At 39.8% G+C, this 16,596-nt stretch overlaps 1 protein-coding gene across 2 annotated transcripts in view; it reads right to left on the reverse strand.

Moving 5' to 3' along the window:
- SUMO1 (small ubiquitin like modifier 1) overlaps positions 1–16,596 on the reverse strand; it is a 52,287-nt gene that overhangs the window by 4,286 nt on the left and 31,405 nt on the right. Inside the window, exons 3-5 of one of the 2 annotated variants that reach the window (XM_053596565.1) lie at positions 13,042–13,119; positions 2,422–2,493; positions 329–385 (exon numbers count right to left, since the gene is read on the reverse strand). In XM_053596565.1, coding sequence (XP_053452540.1) covers positions 374–385; positions 2,422–2,493; positions 13,042–13,119 — 162 coding nt within the window. In that variant the 3' untranslated portion in view covers positions 329–373. The remainder of the gene's footprint in view (positions 1–328; positions 386–2,421; positions 2,494–13,041; positions 13,120–16,596) is intronic. The other variant, XM_053596564.1, reaches the window with a different exon arrangement.

Here is a 16,596-nt window from a genome sequence, read left to right on the forward strand (position 1 = left end):
GCTCACAGGTTTGAGACCAGCCTGAGCAAGACTTTGTCTCTAAAAAATAGCCAGGCATTGTGGTGGGTGTTTAAATCCTCCAGCTACTTGGGAGGCTGAGGCAAGAGAATCGCTTGAGCCCAAGAAGTTGAGGTTGCTGTGAACTATGACGCTACAGCACTTTACTAAGGGCAACAAAGTGAGAGGTTGTCTCGAGAAAAAAAAAATATATATATATATATGTCCGCACAAATTACTTAATTATCTTACTTTGTGCTACAGGAAAAATACTAACTGCCAGTAGAAAACAAGACAACACTTAAACTAAAGTGATCAAAATTAACATCACCAATAATGAACTTCACGGTGCTCCACGCAGTATTGACACATCCATTTATGTAGTATTCTAGCCAAAAATACAGACTGAATTTAGACATGCGAAAACAAGTCGAAATGAAGAACTGTCTAGAATATATAACTGCTTTGTATTCTTTAAATATGTCAATATCATGAAGATAAAGTCTGAGAAATTGCTCGGAAATGCTCCAAATTCAAGGTAAATAAAAAGACAACTCAATAAAATATTTGAGTGATACTGAACCAGAACCCGTGACAGAGAAGAAAATGTGTTATTAGACACATAATTGGGACAAATGACAAAATTAGGTTGTAGATTAAGATAAAACTATTTTATTTATTATTATTTTTTTTATTTTTTTTTATTTTTGGCCGGGGCTGGGCTTGAACCCGCCACCTCCGGCATATGGGACCGGCGCCCTACCCGTTGAGCCACAGGCGCCGCCCAAAACTATTTTATTTTAATAGGATTAAATTTCCTGAAATTGATTTAAAGTATTATGGTTATGTAAAAAACAAACTATTTTTTTTTTTTTTTGAGACAGTCTCTCATTATGTCACCCTCGGTAGAGTGCTGTAGCGTCACAGCTCACAGCAACCTCAAACTCTTGGGCTTAACCAATTCTCTTGCCTCAGGCTCCTCTTGCCTCAGGCTCCCAAGTAGCTGGGACTACAGGCACCCACCACAACACCCAGCTATTTTTTTTGTTGTACTTTTCATTGTTGATTAGCTGGCCTGGGCCGGGTTCAAACCCACCAGCCTAGACATATGTCACCAGTGCCCTACCCACTGAGCTATGGGCACCACCAAAAATACCATGTACTTTCCTAAGAAATACACACAAAATACTAAGAAGTAATAGTCATGGTGTATACAACCTTAGGGATGGGAAGAGGGAAAAAAATATACACACAGATATAGAATATAATTAAACAAAGGTAGCAAACTATTAGAAGTAGGTGAATATAGCTGGAGGAAAGTACATGGGAATTTTCTGTACTATTCTTACAAAATTTCTAAAAGGTAAAAATTATTTCAAAATGAAACTTAAAAATCTGGAGAAATGGATAGGACGGCACCTGTGGCTCAGTGAATAGGGTGCCGGCTCCATATACTGAGGGTGGCGGGTTTGAACCCAGCCCCAGCCAAACTGCAACAAAAACATAGCTAGGCATTGTGGTGGGCACCTGTAGTCCCAGCTACTTGGGAGGCTGAGGCAGGAGAATCGCCTAAGCCCAAGAGCTGGAGGTTGCTGTGAACTGTATGTCACAGCACTCTATCAAGGGCGACAAAGTGAGACTTTGTCGCTAAAAAAAAAAAAAAGAAAGAAGGAAAGAAAGAAATGGCCATGCACAGTGGTTCATGCCTATAATCCTAGGACTTTGGGAGGCTGAGATGGGTGGATCCCTAGAGCTAAGGCATTTGAGATCAGCCTGACCAACAGCAAGACCCCATCTATACTAAAAATAGAAAAATTAGCCAGGAGTTTGGCATGAACCTATAGTCCCAGTACTCAGGAGGCTGAGGCAAGAGGATCACTTGAACACAGGAGTTTGAGGTTGCTGTGAGCTATGACGCCACAATATTCTACCCAGGGCAACAGAGTAAGACTCGTCTCCAAAAGAGAAAATAGTCCATACAATAGAACAATTAAACGAAGACACAAAAACATTTTTTTAAAAAGCATAAAACAAGACAGACCCAAATATATTAATATACACTAAGCTTTTATGTTAACTTTCTCAAAATGGTCAAAATCAAAATTGAATCAGTAAGGTCACCATCACCAAGACAGTGTATCGGAAATCTGCCAAATTTAAGAATATTTGCCCATTTTCAAAAAAGATGTAGTATGTACCTTATGACAATTTCAGTACTTAATTCCTTGTCTATCTCCCTTTTTAATGCAATAATATATGGGAAGTTCAACCCAAAACATTATTTTCTCTCTGGCAATACCATTACTTAAATGGTATTAAATGATACATATAAATCAGAGAATATTCAAGAAAAGGAGAGTGAAGCAAATAGTTGAAAGGAAATTTTAAATTTTTTTTCTTGCCTCAGGAAAGAATTATACTCACTTCTTTTGGAGTATGATTATCAGCAATTCTCTGTCCTTCAAAGAGAAACCTGAGTGAATTCATTGGAACTCCCTAAAAAGATAAAATAAATAAATACACACACACCCCTTAGAAGATGTAACAGGAACTTTAATGCACAAAAAGCAAGCATGAAAGCCTTTAAAGGCCTAAGTACATAACTAGACAGCTAATTCTATCATAAACGTCACATACTGGGTACCAACTACTTGCTATATCCTTACTTTTCCACTGTTTTTGTCCTTCTCTTGGGGTCCAGAAGTCTCTTGCTGACTCCCTGTGTCCTCAAAGGGATGATTATAGGCAGAACCCACCAACCAGAGATGCCTGGAGTCTTATCTCCCCAGACTCCCGGTGCCCAGTTGCAGGGAAGCTGTTACTCGGCCGTTACCTTTCTCTCACTCCCTGGCTAATTTTTTTTTAATTTTTAGTAGAGATGGGATCTTTAGTAGAGATGGGACCAAGTACTTTATACACAAGTAAACGTCTAAGCACAACACTAGAAGGTAGATATCATCTTACAGAGAAAAAGTTTTTCTTATAGAAAAAAAGGTTCTATAGGCTCAGCGCCCGTAGCACAGTGGTTACAGCGCCAGCCACATACACTGAGGGTGGTGGGTTCAAACCCGGGCCAGACCAGCTAAACAACAATGACAATTGCAAAAAAAAAAAATTTTTCTATAGAAACTAATCAATAAAATAAAAAAGTGAAATAATTCAATGAATACTTTATATACAACTTTTCAATCTCTTATGAGTAAGTTGCACAGTTCACATAAATTAAGTTTCCTGTTCCTTGTATACCATTAACTCCAAGGAAAAAAATAATCAAGCCTCTGTGAACTAGGTACTTCAGACGTTTTCCTGACTGGGTGCCATGGCTCAGGCCTATAATCCTAGCGCTCTTGGAGGCTAAGGTGTAAGGTGAGAGGAGTGCTTGAGCTCAGAGTTTGATACCAGCCTGAGCAAGAGCAAGATCCCATCTCTACTAAAAATTAAAAAAAAATTAGCCAGGGAGTGAGAGAAAGGTAACCGCCGAGTAATAGCTTCCCTGCAACTGGGCACCGGGAGTCTGGGGAGATAAGACTCCAGGCATCTCTGGCTGGTGGGTTCTGCCTATAATCATCCATTTGAGGACACAGGGAGTCAGCAAGAGACTTCTGGACCCCAAGAGAAGGACAAAAACAGTGGAAAACTGGCAAGTTGTTGCGTGTATTCGATCAGTCTAATCCCCCCCCCCACAGCTGTAAGTACAGCAGCAGTGATACTGCAAACTGGAAAGGCCTTACCTGTACACTGTTTTGGTGTTCTTGGACTTGGCACTCAGTTGAACTGCCTTGGGGAGAGCTTGGGCAGGAGTTCAGAGAACTTTGGGCGTTGTCTAGGGCCCCAGACTGAGCCACTGAGCAGGACGGAGCTAATAGTGTTCGGCTGTGGGCCACAGGGAGCCATTGTAAGAGATCTGCCCCAGCAAGCTATGCCCTCAGGGTCACAGAGCAAGGATCCAGTGGCAGCTAGTAATCTAGTGACTGAGCAGCCTAAAGGCAGGGACTAAGCCGCCTTACAGCCGTAACCCTCAGGAGCAGAGTGAGACCGGTTCTGGCACACTGGGTAAGTGGATAGCCACTTCAGCAGTGATCCCAGTGACAAGCACTTTCCTGGGAAAGATTCTGCTTAGCCAAGTTTATATGTTTAAAGTGCATTTTAAGAGTGCTTAAGATGAGATTTAGGGTCTCTACCACGTGGGGGTTGAGAAATCAGCAGAGGCCTCCAGTCGTATCAGCATTGTGATTAAATGATTAATATCTCATACCCCAGAAGACCACCTATTGCCCAGACAATATTCAACAAGATATATACACTGCCTTGTTTTATTTTTGTTTGTTTTTTGTTGTTTTGTTTTTTAATTTCAACCTTTTCCCTACAGATTTCTTCTTTTTTTTCTTTCTTTTCTTTCTCCATTTTTAAAGTTTACATACAATTTCCCATGGCTACCTTTTTCAATGATTAGAACTTCATTTTTGCTAGTGTTTCTAACCCCTATTATTTGGTTTTTCACCGAATTTTATCCCGTAAGGTTTTCTGTTTGCTTGTTTTGGTTTGATTTATAGCATTTTTTTCTTTCCTCTCTACTTGGTAGAAGTGGGGTACTGTGTCCGATCAGGTTAGCAAAGAGCTGCTGACCTCAAGGGAACCACCCAAACGGGCACCCCCAGAGGCTGGGGTTTTTTTAAGGTTGTGTCAAAGTACCCAACTGTACACCTATATGGCTCTGTCTCCCTCCTTCTGTGCCTCTTTTCTTTTTGTCAATATTCCCTTTTACCCACCCCCTTCCTTTCTCTATTTTTTTTTCTTTCTTTTATCCCTTCTTGCTCTTCAACCTTCTCATCCTTCTGGTCCTGTACCAAAAGAACTCATACAAACTCTAGTCCACAGGCATGGGAACTTAAAGAGCAAAAGGAAGTGAAAGGAAAATTAGGGCAAGTAAACTGATAAAAGAAATCACTCATGAGAAGAATCAGCAGAAAATTCCTGGCAACATGAAGAACCAGTCCAGAGCAACCTCTCCAAGGGACCATGAGATAGCTACTGCAGAGGATTCGACCTATACAGAAATGTTAGAAATGACAGAAAGGGAATTTAGAATACAACTGATGAAAACTATGAAGGAAATGATGGAAACAATGACAGAAACTGCTAATAAAGTGGAAAATAACCAAAAGGAAATCCAAAAACAGAATCAAATAAGAGATAAACGATATGAAGAATGCAGAAAGGATATAGCAGAGCTGAAGGAACTGAAGAAGTCAACTGGGGAACTTAAAGATGCAATAGAAAGTATGAACAACAGATTAGACCATGCAGAAGAAAGAATTTCAGAGGTAGAGGACAAAGTTCATGAGATAACTCAGACAGTAAAAGAAACGGAAAAGAAGAGAGACAAAGCAGAATGTTCACTGACAGAATTATGGGACTTTATGAAGCGTTCCAACATACGAGTTATAGGTATCCTAGAAGGGGAATAAGAATGCCCCAGAGGAATGGAAGCCATACTAGAGAATATTATAAAAGAAAATTTCCGAAATACCACCAAAGATTCTGACACACTGCTTTCAGAGGGATATCGGACCCCAGGTCGCCTCAACTCTAACCAAGTTTCTCCAAGAGACATTGTGATGAATCTCTCCAAAGTCAAGACAAAAGAAAAGATTCTGCAAGCTGTCAGGAATAAGTGCCAGTTGACCTACAGGGGCAAATCCATCAGAGTGACTGCAGACTTCTCAAATGAAACTTTCTGAGCAAGAATATAATAGTCATCTACCTTTAATCTACTTAAACAGAACAATTTCCAGCCCAGAATTCTATATCCTAAGCTAAGCTTTAAAATTGACAGAGAAATCAAATCATTTACGGATATACAAACGTTGAGGAAATTCGCCACAACAAGACCAGCTCTACAGGAAATACTTCAACCTGTCCTACACACTGACCATCACAATGGATCAGCAGCAAAGTAAGAACGCAGAAATTAAAGGACAGAACCTAACTTCCACACTGATGCAAAAGTTAAAACTAAGCAATGGACTCTCACAAATAAGACGAATAGACTACTACCACACTTAACAATTATCTCAATAAATGTTAATGACTTGAATTCCCCACTGAAGAGACATAGCTTGGCTGACAGGCTTCAAAAACACAAGCCATCCATTTGCTGTCTGCAGGAAACACACCTGGCTTCAAAAGACAAAACTCCAAGTCAAGGGTTGAAAGACAATTTTTCAGGCAAATGGAATTCAGAAGAAAAGAGGAACTGCAATCTTATTTTCAGATATATGTGGATTTAAAGCAACTAAAGTCAAAAAAGACAAAGATGGTCACTTTATATTGGTCGAGGGGAAAATACAACAAGATGTTTCAATTCTAAATATTTATGTACCCAAAATAAATAAATAAATACTTATGCACCAAATTTACATGCTCCCAGATTCTTGAAACAGACCTTACTCAGTCTGAGCAATATGATATCCAAAAATACCATAATAACAGGGGACTTTAACACTCCTCTTACAGAGCCGGACAGATCCTCTAAACAGAAATAAAACAAAGATATAAGGGACTTAAATGAGACCCTAGAATAACTGTGCTTGATAGATGCATATAGAACACTCCATCCCAAAGATAAAGAATATACATTCTTCTCATCACCCCATGGAACATTCTCCAAAATTAATCATATCCTAGGACACAAAACAAACCTCAACAGAATCAAAAGAATTGAAATTTTACCTTGTATCTTCTCAGACCATAAGGCACTAAAGGTGGAACTCAACTCTAACAAAAATGTTCAACTCTACACAGAAGCATGGAAATTAAACAACCTTCTGTTGAATGACAGATGGGTGCAGGAAGAAATAAAGCAGGAAATCACTGACTTCCTGAGCATAACAACGATGAAGACACAAGCTACCAAAACCTGTGGGATACTGCAAAAGCAGTTTTGAGAGGAAAATTTATCGCTTTAGATGACTAAAACAGAAAGAAAGCGCATCAACAAACTCACAAGACATCTTAGGGAATTGGAAAAAGAACAATCTAAGCCTAAATCCGGTAGAAGAAAAGAAATATCCAAAATCAAATCAGAGATCAATGAAATTGAAAACAAAAGAATCATTCAGAAAATTAATGAAACAAAGAGTTGGTTTTTGAAAAAATAAATAAAATAGATAAACCATTGGCCAGACTAACGAGAAATAGAAAAGTAACATATCTAGTAACCTCCATCAGAAATGATAAAGGGGAAATAACAACTGATCCCACAGAGATACAAGAGATCATCTCTGAATACTACCAGAAACTCTATGTCAAGAAATTTGACAATGTGAAGGAAATGAATCAATATTTGGAATCACACCCACTTCCTAGACTTAGCCAGGAAGAAACAGAGCTCCTGAACAGACCAATTTCAAGCAGTGAGATTAAAAAAACAATAAAGGGTGGCACCTGTGGCTCAGTCGGTAGGGCGCCGGCCCCATATGCCGAGGGTAATGGGTTCAAGCCTGGCCCCGGCCGAACTGCAACAAAAAAATAGCCGTGTGCTGTGGCGGGTGCCTATAGTCCCAGCTGCTCGGGAGGCTGAGGCAAGAGAATCGCTTAAGCCCAGGAGTTGGAGGTTGCCGTGAGCTGTGTGATGCCACGGCACTCTACCCAGGGCCATAAAGTAAAACTCTGTCTCTACAAAAAATAAAAAAATAAAAAAACAATAAAAAAGCTTCCAATCAAAAAATGCCCTTGTCCAGATAGCTTCATACCAGAATTCTATCAAACCTTCAAGGAAGAGCTTATTCCTGTACTGCAGAAATTATTCCAAAAAATTGAGGAGGAAGGAATCTTCACCAACACGTTCTATTAAGCAAACATCACCCTGATACCAAAACCAGGAAAAGACCCAACTAAAAAGGAGAATTTCAGACCAATTTCACTCATGAATATAGATGCAAAAATTCTCAACAAAATCCTAGCCAATACATTACAGCTTACCATCAAAAAAGTCATACATCATGATCAAGTATGTTTCTTCCCAGGGATGCAAGGCTGGTTTAACATACGCAAGTCCATAAACGTTATCCACCGTATTAACAGAGGCAAAAATAAAGATCATATGATCCTCTCAATAGTTGCAGAAAAAGCATTCGATAAAATCCAGCATCCTTTTCTAATTAGAACACTGAAGAGTATAGGCATAGGTGGCACATTTCTAAAACTGATTGAAGCTATCTATGACAAACCCACAGCTAATATTTTACTGAATGGAATAAAACTGAAAGCTTTTCCTCTTAGAACTGGAACCAGACAAGGTTGTCCTCTGTCACCTTTACTATTGAACCATAGTGCTGGAAGTTCTAGACAATACAATTAGGCAAGACAAAGAAATAAAGAGAATCCAAATGGGAGCAGAGGAGGTCAAACTCTCCCTTTTTGCTGACGATATGATCTTATATTTAGAGAATCCCAAAGACTCAACCACAAGACTCCTAGAAGTCATCAAAAAATATAGTAATGTTTCAGGATATAAAATCAATGTCCACAAGTTAGTAGCCTTTGTATACACCAATAACAGTCAAGATGAGAGGCTAATTAAGGACACAAATCCCTTCACCATACCCTGTTTCCCAGAAAATAAGATATCCTCCGAAAATAAGACCTACTTACAGGAAAGATAAGACGTCCCCTGAAAATAAGACCTAGCGCATCTTTGGGAGCACACCTTAAAATAAGACACTGTCTTATTTTCGGAGAAACGGGGTAGTTTCAAAGAAAATGAAATACCTAGGAATATACCTAACAAAGGAGGTAAAGGACTTCTATAAAGAAAACTATGAAATCCTGAGAAAGGAAATAGCAGAGGATATTAACAAATGGAAGAACATACTATGCTCATGGATGGGAAGAATCAGTATTGTTAAACAGTCCATACTTCCTAAAGCAATCTACCTATTCAATGCCATTCCCATTAAAATACCAACATCGTACTTTTAAAATTTAGAAAATATGATTCTTCGTTTTGTATGGAACCAGAAAAAAACCCGTATAGCTAAGGCAGTTCTTAGTAATAAAAATAAAGCTGGGGGCATCATCATATGAGATTTTAGGCTATACTACAAAGCCATAATGGTCAAGACAGCATGGTACTGGCAGAAAAATAGAGACATTGACACTTGGAATCGAATAGAAAACCAGGAAATGAAACTAACATCTTACAACCACCTAATCTTTGATAAACCAAACAAGAACATACCCTGGGAGAAAGACTCCCTATTCAATAATTGGTGTTGGGAGAACTGGATATCCACATGTAAAAAGACTGAAATTGGACCCACACCTTTCTCCACTCACAAAAATTGATTCAAGATGGATAAAGGACTTAAATTTAAGGCATGAAACAATAAAAATCCTCAAAGAAAGCATAGAAAAAACACTGGAAGATATTGGCCTGGGGAAGACTTATGTGGCAATTACAACAACAAAAAAATAAACAAATGGGACTTCATTAAACTGAAAAGCTTCTGTCCAGCTAAGGAGACAACAACCAAAGCAAAGAGACAACCTACACAATGGGAAAGGACATTTGCATATTTTGAATCAGGCAAAAGCTTGATAACTAGGATCTAGAGAGAACAAATTAATCCACATGAAAAAAGCCAACAATCCCATATATCAATGGGTAAGAGACATGAACAGAACCTTCTCTAAAGAAGACAGACGAGGCTGGGCATGGTCCCAGCACTGTGGGAAGCTGAGGCAGGTAGAATGCCTGAGCTCAGAGGTTCAAGACCCATATGAGCAGCAGTCAGCCAGAGTAAGAACCCGTCTCTACTAACAACATCGAAAACAGCCAGCACTGCAGGAGAAAGAAGAAAATCAACAAAAAAGGAGTACTTCAAACAAAGAAGAATGAACAAGCACACTGAAATTAAAAATAAAAAAAAAATTTTTAAAAAAAAGAAGACAGACGAATGGCTAACAAACATGACAAAATGTTCATCATCTCTATATATTAGAGAAATGCAAATTAAAACCACCCTGAGATACCATCTAACCCCAGTGAGAATGGCCCACATCACAAAATCTCAAAACTGCAGATGCTGGTGTGGATGTGGAGAGAAGGGAACACTTTTACACTGCTGGTGGGACTGCAAACTAGTACAACCTTTCTGGAAGGAAGTATGGAGAAACCTCAAAGCACTCAAGCTAGACCTCCCATTTGATCCTGCAATCCCATTACTGGGCATCTACCTAGAAGGAAAAAAATCCTTTTGTCATAAGGACACTTGTACTAGACTGTTTATTGCAGCTCAATTTACAATCGCCAAAATGTAGAAACAGCCTAAATGCCCACCAACCCAGGAATGGATTAACAAGCTGTGGTATATATATACCATGGAATACTTTTCAGCCATTAAAAAAAAAAATGGAGACTTTACACCCTTTGTATTAACCTGGATGGAAGTGGAAGACATTATTCTTAGTAAAGCGTCACAAAAAAGAAGCATGAATCCTATGTACTCAATTTTGATATGAGGACAATGAACTACGATTAAGGTCACGGTGGAGGTGGGGGAAGGGGAGAGCAGAGAGAGAAAGAAGGAGGGAGGGGTGGGGAAAAGAAGAGCAGAGAGAGGGAAAGAGGGAGGGGGTGGGGCCTTGGTGTGTGCCACACTTTTTGGGGCAAGACATGATTGCAAGAGGGACTTTGCCTAACAAATGCAATCAGTGTAACCTGGCTTATTGTACCCTCAATGAATCCCCAAAAATTAAAGAAAAAAAAATTAGCCAGGTATGGCTGCAGGTGCCTGGAGTCCCAGCTATTCAGGAAGCTGAGGCAGAAGGACTACTTGAACCCAAGAGTTTGAGGTTGCTGTGAACCAGTCTGACACTACTCTAGCTGTGAGCAATAGAGAGACTCTATCTCAAAAAAAAAAAAATAAAATAAAGTAAGTATTTCTAAAGACTATAAAATATACTACAAAACATAAAAAACAAACTTGAAGACTGGGATGCATTGACTCACACCTGTAATCCTAGCACTCTGGGAGGATGAGGTGGGTATATTGCTTGAGCTTGGAATTTGAGACCAGCCTGAGCAAGATCAAGACCCCATCTCTAAAAATAGCCAGGTGCTATAGCAGGTTTCTATAATCCCAGCTACTCAGGAGGCAAAGGCAAGAGGATCAGTTCAGCCCAAGAGTTTGAGATTGCTGTGAGCTACGACGGTATAGCACTCTACCAATGGTCACAAAGTGTGACACTCTGTCTCAAAAAAAAAAAAAAAAAACTTGGAAATGATTCTAAATTGATGTCATATTTTTATTTATTTCCCCAAACCTAGCACATTTAATTTAGGGTCAGAGTTTAGTTTCCATTTTAGCTTTGTGGTTTACTTCTTTACTCTGTACTGTTTTCCTTGACAATCAACTGGTCCACAAAGCAGATGAAAAAAACTATCTGACTTCAGAGTTGGGAGGATTAAATGACAGTGTATCTTAAGAATCTATAGCACAGTATACATAAATGAGCATTCAAGTAAGTGTTTCTTTCCTCTGGCAAATTTCATCTGAATTTTAGCATCCATCAGAATTATTACATATGTGAAATAGCTAAACCCCAATTAATGAGATTTTACTGAGTTTAACAATAAAAATCTATATAAAAATATTTGTTTTACTTACCTAACACATTAATTTCTTTTTCTTCTGACAAGTTATTTTTGTTACTTTAACTGTTAAAAGCAAACCTTCTAAATATAACATCTTCAATATCTGAGTTAATATCATGTAATACAACTCAAATTTTTTTTTTTTGCCAGGGCTAGGTTTGAACCCGCCACCTCCGGCATATGGGACCGGCGCCCTACTCCTTGAGCCACAGGTGCCGCCCAATACAACTCAATTTTAATACACTGATTAAATACATTTCTTGTCTATTAATTTAAAATACACCCTGGTTGTTTCCTATATGTATTCATTCCAATTAAATTAAATTTAAATTTAATTCTTAAAATCTACTTTATTAATAATTTTATTAATAATAATAATAATAATAATAATAATAATGGGGACCTGGCATCCATAGCTCAGTGGCTGGGGCGCCAGCCACATGCACCAGGGCTGGTGGGTTCAAACCCAGCCCAGGACTGCTAAATGATAACAACAACAACAACAAAATAGCCGGGCATTGTGGTGGATGCATGTAGTCCCAGCTACTTGGGAGGCTGAAGCAAGAGAATTGCATGAGCCCAAGAGTTTGAGGTTGCTGTGAGCTGTGACGCCATAACTCTACCAAGGACTCAGTCTCAAAAAAAACTAATAATAATGGGTAACATTTATTTACCATTTTCAGACACCACAATAAGAGCTTTATGTAGGCTATCTCATTTCATCCTCATGAGGTGACCCTACAATTCTTAGTTTACTAAATAGAAACCTGACACATAGAGGTTAAACAACTTGCCCAAGTTTACACAGATAGTGGGGGAGCCCAAATTTGAACGAGGAAGGTTAATGGAATTAGTTGTTGATCTAATAATCTAGTTTTTGAAGTCCAGGATCTGTGAGAATTTGGTATTTATAAATTAACTAGACTTTCATATGAATTTTTTTAAAAAGAAAATTTTTTGAAGTTGAAAATATGGAATGCAAATAGCTATGTGCAGTACTATGTATAAAGATAATACATTAATAATATTAGTACTTTAACATATGGTTAAACATCCATGGTTAGAAGTATAGGGAAATTTCACAGTGATCACCAAAAATTACTTGCCTTTGTTGTTATATACACTGGTAAGCCATCAAGATAGAAACATTCATTTGAGCTATTTTTATAGCTCTAAAAGAGTTATTTTTCAAACTAGTAACAGTTTGAATACAAACTTTTAAATGGGCCACAAGACAAAAAAGGCAAGTAAACAAGGTATAAGAACTACCAAGTACTTTCCTTTAGTTGGTGCAAGTAATGAAATAGGATTTTTCTTTTGACAACTTTCCATAATAGAAAAATTAATGACAAAGTACTATATAGATAATACCATAACATACAAACCTGTCTTTGACAGTATGATTCTTTGAGTTTCTTGAGATGTGTTGTCATTTTCACTTTGAAGTGAATCTCACTGCTATCCTAAGAAGATAAAAGAAAAAAAATTATTCCTCGTTGTATAAACTATTTGCTTTGCTTGAACCACATTAATTACATGTATAGTACAAATAGAAACATAAACCTTCTCACCTATATTTTTCTACCAAAATATTCTTTTTTTTTTTTTTTTTTTTGTAGAAACAGTCTTACTTTATCGCCCTCACTAGAGTGCCATGCCCCCACACAGCTCACAGCAATGTCCAAATCCTGGGCTTAGGCAATTCTCTTGCCTCAGCCTCCCAAGTAGCTGGGACTTTGGGTGCCCACTACAATGGCCGGCTATTTTTTGGTTGCAGTTTGGCCTGGTCCAGGTTTGAATCCGCCACCCTCAGTATATGGGGTCGGCGCCCTACTCACTGAGCCACAGGAGCCGCCCTCCACCAAAATATTCTTAACATTCCTAGAGGCATTATTTATTTATTTGATTGATTGATTGTTTATTTTTTAGAGACAGAGTCTCACTTTATTGCTTTGGGTAGAGTGCAGTGGAGTCACAGCTCACAGCAACCTCAAACTCTTGGGCTCAAGTGATCATATTGCCCCAGTTTTTTTTTTTTTTTTTTTTTTTTCATTTTTCGTAGAGACAGGGTCTCACTCTTGCTCAGGCTGTTCTCAAATTCATGAGCTCAAGCAATCCACCCACCTCCGCCTCTCATAGTGCTAGGATTACAGGTATGAACCACCACACCCGGCGCTCCTACAGGTTTTATTAAAATACACTACTCCTTCTCAAATGTTTTATGCTCATTAAAAGAGAAACGTAATAAAAAAGAAAATCTTGGCTCAGTGCCCATAGCTCAGTGGTTAGGGCACTGGCCACATATACCAGGTCTGGCAGGTTCAAACTTGGCCCAGGCCTGCTAACCAACAACAACAACAAAAAAAATAGCCAAGCACTGTGGCGGGCACCTGTAATCCCAGCTACTTAGGAGGCTGAGGCAAGAGAATCACTTAAGCCCAAGAGTTTGAGGTTGCTGTGAGCTGTGACACTACCACACTTTACCGAGGGCCACACAGTGAGACTCGGTCTCAAAAAAAAAAAGGAAATCATATGTATTAAAACGATCACTAGGCTTGGCGCCTGTGGTTTAAGCGGCTAAGGCGCTAGTCACATACACCTGAGCTGACAGGCTCGAATCCAGCCCAGGCTCACCAAACAACAATGACAACTAGAATCAAAAAATAGCCAGGTGTTGTGGCGGGCGCCTGTAGTCCCAGCTACTTGGGAGGCGGAGGCAAGAGAATGGCTTGAGCCCAGGAGTTTGAGGTTGCTTAGAGCTGTGATGCCACAGCACTCTACCCAGGGCAACAGCTTGAGGCTCTGTCTCAAATAAATAAATAAATAAATAATAAAATGATCACTATAAGTAAAAGTATGGATGTCACAGAATGCATTCCTTCATTACTGCATGGCCACTGTGTTGTCAAAATAAAAGATGAATTACCACAAACCATCTAAGCTACTCAGAACAAAAAGTAACCACCACCCCCACACCAACTGAAGTCTTATTGAAAGTGGTCTAGTCTAGGAGAGAGGCATATGCCATAAAATAACATACTGAGAAATACACTACTACCATAAAAAGTCACTCCATGGAATCTGGTTTCTCTCACATGAGAAAGGTGAACAAGAACCTGAGTCAGGCAAACTGATTCATGGGGTTAAAATTCTTTTCTTCTACCTAGACTGTCAAGGAAATTATCAGACAACCACCAGAAAGAATACTGCTACTTGCATACTGAAAAAGTTCTGGGTGGCGCCTGTGGCTCAAGGAGTAGGGCGCCAGTCCCATATGCCCGAGGTGGCGGGTTCAAATCCAGCCCCGGCCAAAAAAAAACACACAAAAAAAGAGAAAGTTCCAAGTCAACTTTCATCAAGTTTACATATAACTTTCACAAATGTATATTAGCAGAAGTTGCATGTTTATGGTATTTTTGTTTGGGACTATAACTATGAACAAAGAAAATTCTCTTCCCACGGATAATTTCTTTTTTTTTTTTTTTTAATTGAGACAAGAGTCTCAATTTGTTACCCTCAGTAGAGTACCGTGGCATCATAGCTCACAGCAACTTCAAACTCTTGGGCTCAAGCGATTATCTTGCTTCAGCCTCCCTAGTAGCTGGGACTACAGGTGCTCGCCACAACTCACAGCTTTTTTTATTTTTATTTTTTAGTTTAGCAGACCGGGCCGAGTTCAAAGCCACCAGCCCCAAAGCATGTGGCCAGCGTTCTAACCACTGAACTATGGTGCCCTCCACAGATAATTTTATGAACAGATAAAATTTCTATATCGTATCTCATGCCATAAACTAAAATCACTTCCAGATGAATTAAAGAACATTAAATTTTTTCCTTTTTTTTTTTTTGAGACAGAGCCTCAAGCTGTCGCCCTGGGTAGAGTACCATCCCATCACAGCTCACAGCAACCTCCAACTCTTGGGCTCAAGCGATTCTCCTGCCTCCACCTCCCAAGTAGCTGGGACTACAGGCACCCGCCACAACACCAGGCCATTTTTTAGTTGCAGCCGTCATTGTTATTTGGTGGGCCAGGGCTGGATTCGAACCCGCCAGCTCAGGTATATGTGGCTGATACGCGGAGCCTTTCCTTTCTTTCTTTTTTTATAGAGATAGAGTCTCACTTTGTCACCCTCAGTAGAGTGCAGTGCCATCACAGCTCACAGCAACCTCCAGCTCTTGGGCTTAGGTGATTCTCTTGCCTCAGCCTCCAGAGTAGCTGGGACTACAGCTGCCTGCCACAACGCCCAACTATTTTTTTGTTGCAGTTTGACCAGGGCCAGGTTTGAACCCACCACCCTCGGTATATGGAGCTGGCGCCCTACACACTGAGCCACAGGTGCTGCCCTAAATTTTTTTCTTTTTAATATTTTCTTTTATTTTTAAGAGAGAACTTCCCCCTAATCTTGGCCCAGCATGGTGGCTCACACCTTTAATCCTAGCACTCTGGGAGGCCCAGACAGGTGGACTGCCTCAGTTCACAGGCTCGAGACCAGCCTGAGCCAGGGCAAGAACCCATCTCTAAAAATAGCTGGGCGTTGTGACTGGCACCTGTAGTCCTGGCTACTTGAGAGGCTGAGGCAAGACAATAGCTTAAGCCAAAGAGTTTGAGGTTGCTGTGATCTGTGACCCCAGCACTCTATCCAGGGCACAAAGATAGACTTTTGTCTCAAAAAAGAAAAAAAAGGGCTCAGCACCTATGGCTCAAGCAGCTAAGGCGCCAGCCACATACACCTGAGCTGATGGGTTCGAATCCAGCCCAGGCCCACCAAACAACAATGATGGCTGCAACCAAAAAATAGCTGGGCATTGTGGCAGGCACCTATATTCCCAGCTATGTGGGAGGCAGAGGCAGGAGAATCACTTGAGCCCAAGAGTTGGAGGTTGCTGTGAGCTGTGATGCCATAGCACTCTACCCAGGGCAACAGATTGAGGCTCTGTCT

The sequence above is a fragment of the Nycticebus coucang genome, chromosome 7 (assembly GCF_027406575.1).
Source record: "Nycticebus coucang isolate mNycCou1 chromosome 7, mNycCou1.pri, whole genome shotgun sequence".
In the NCBI taxonomy this organism is placed as follows: Eukaryota; Metazoa; Chordata; class Mammalia; order Primates; family Lorisidae; genus Nycticebus; species Nycticebus coucang.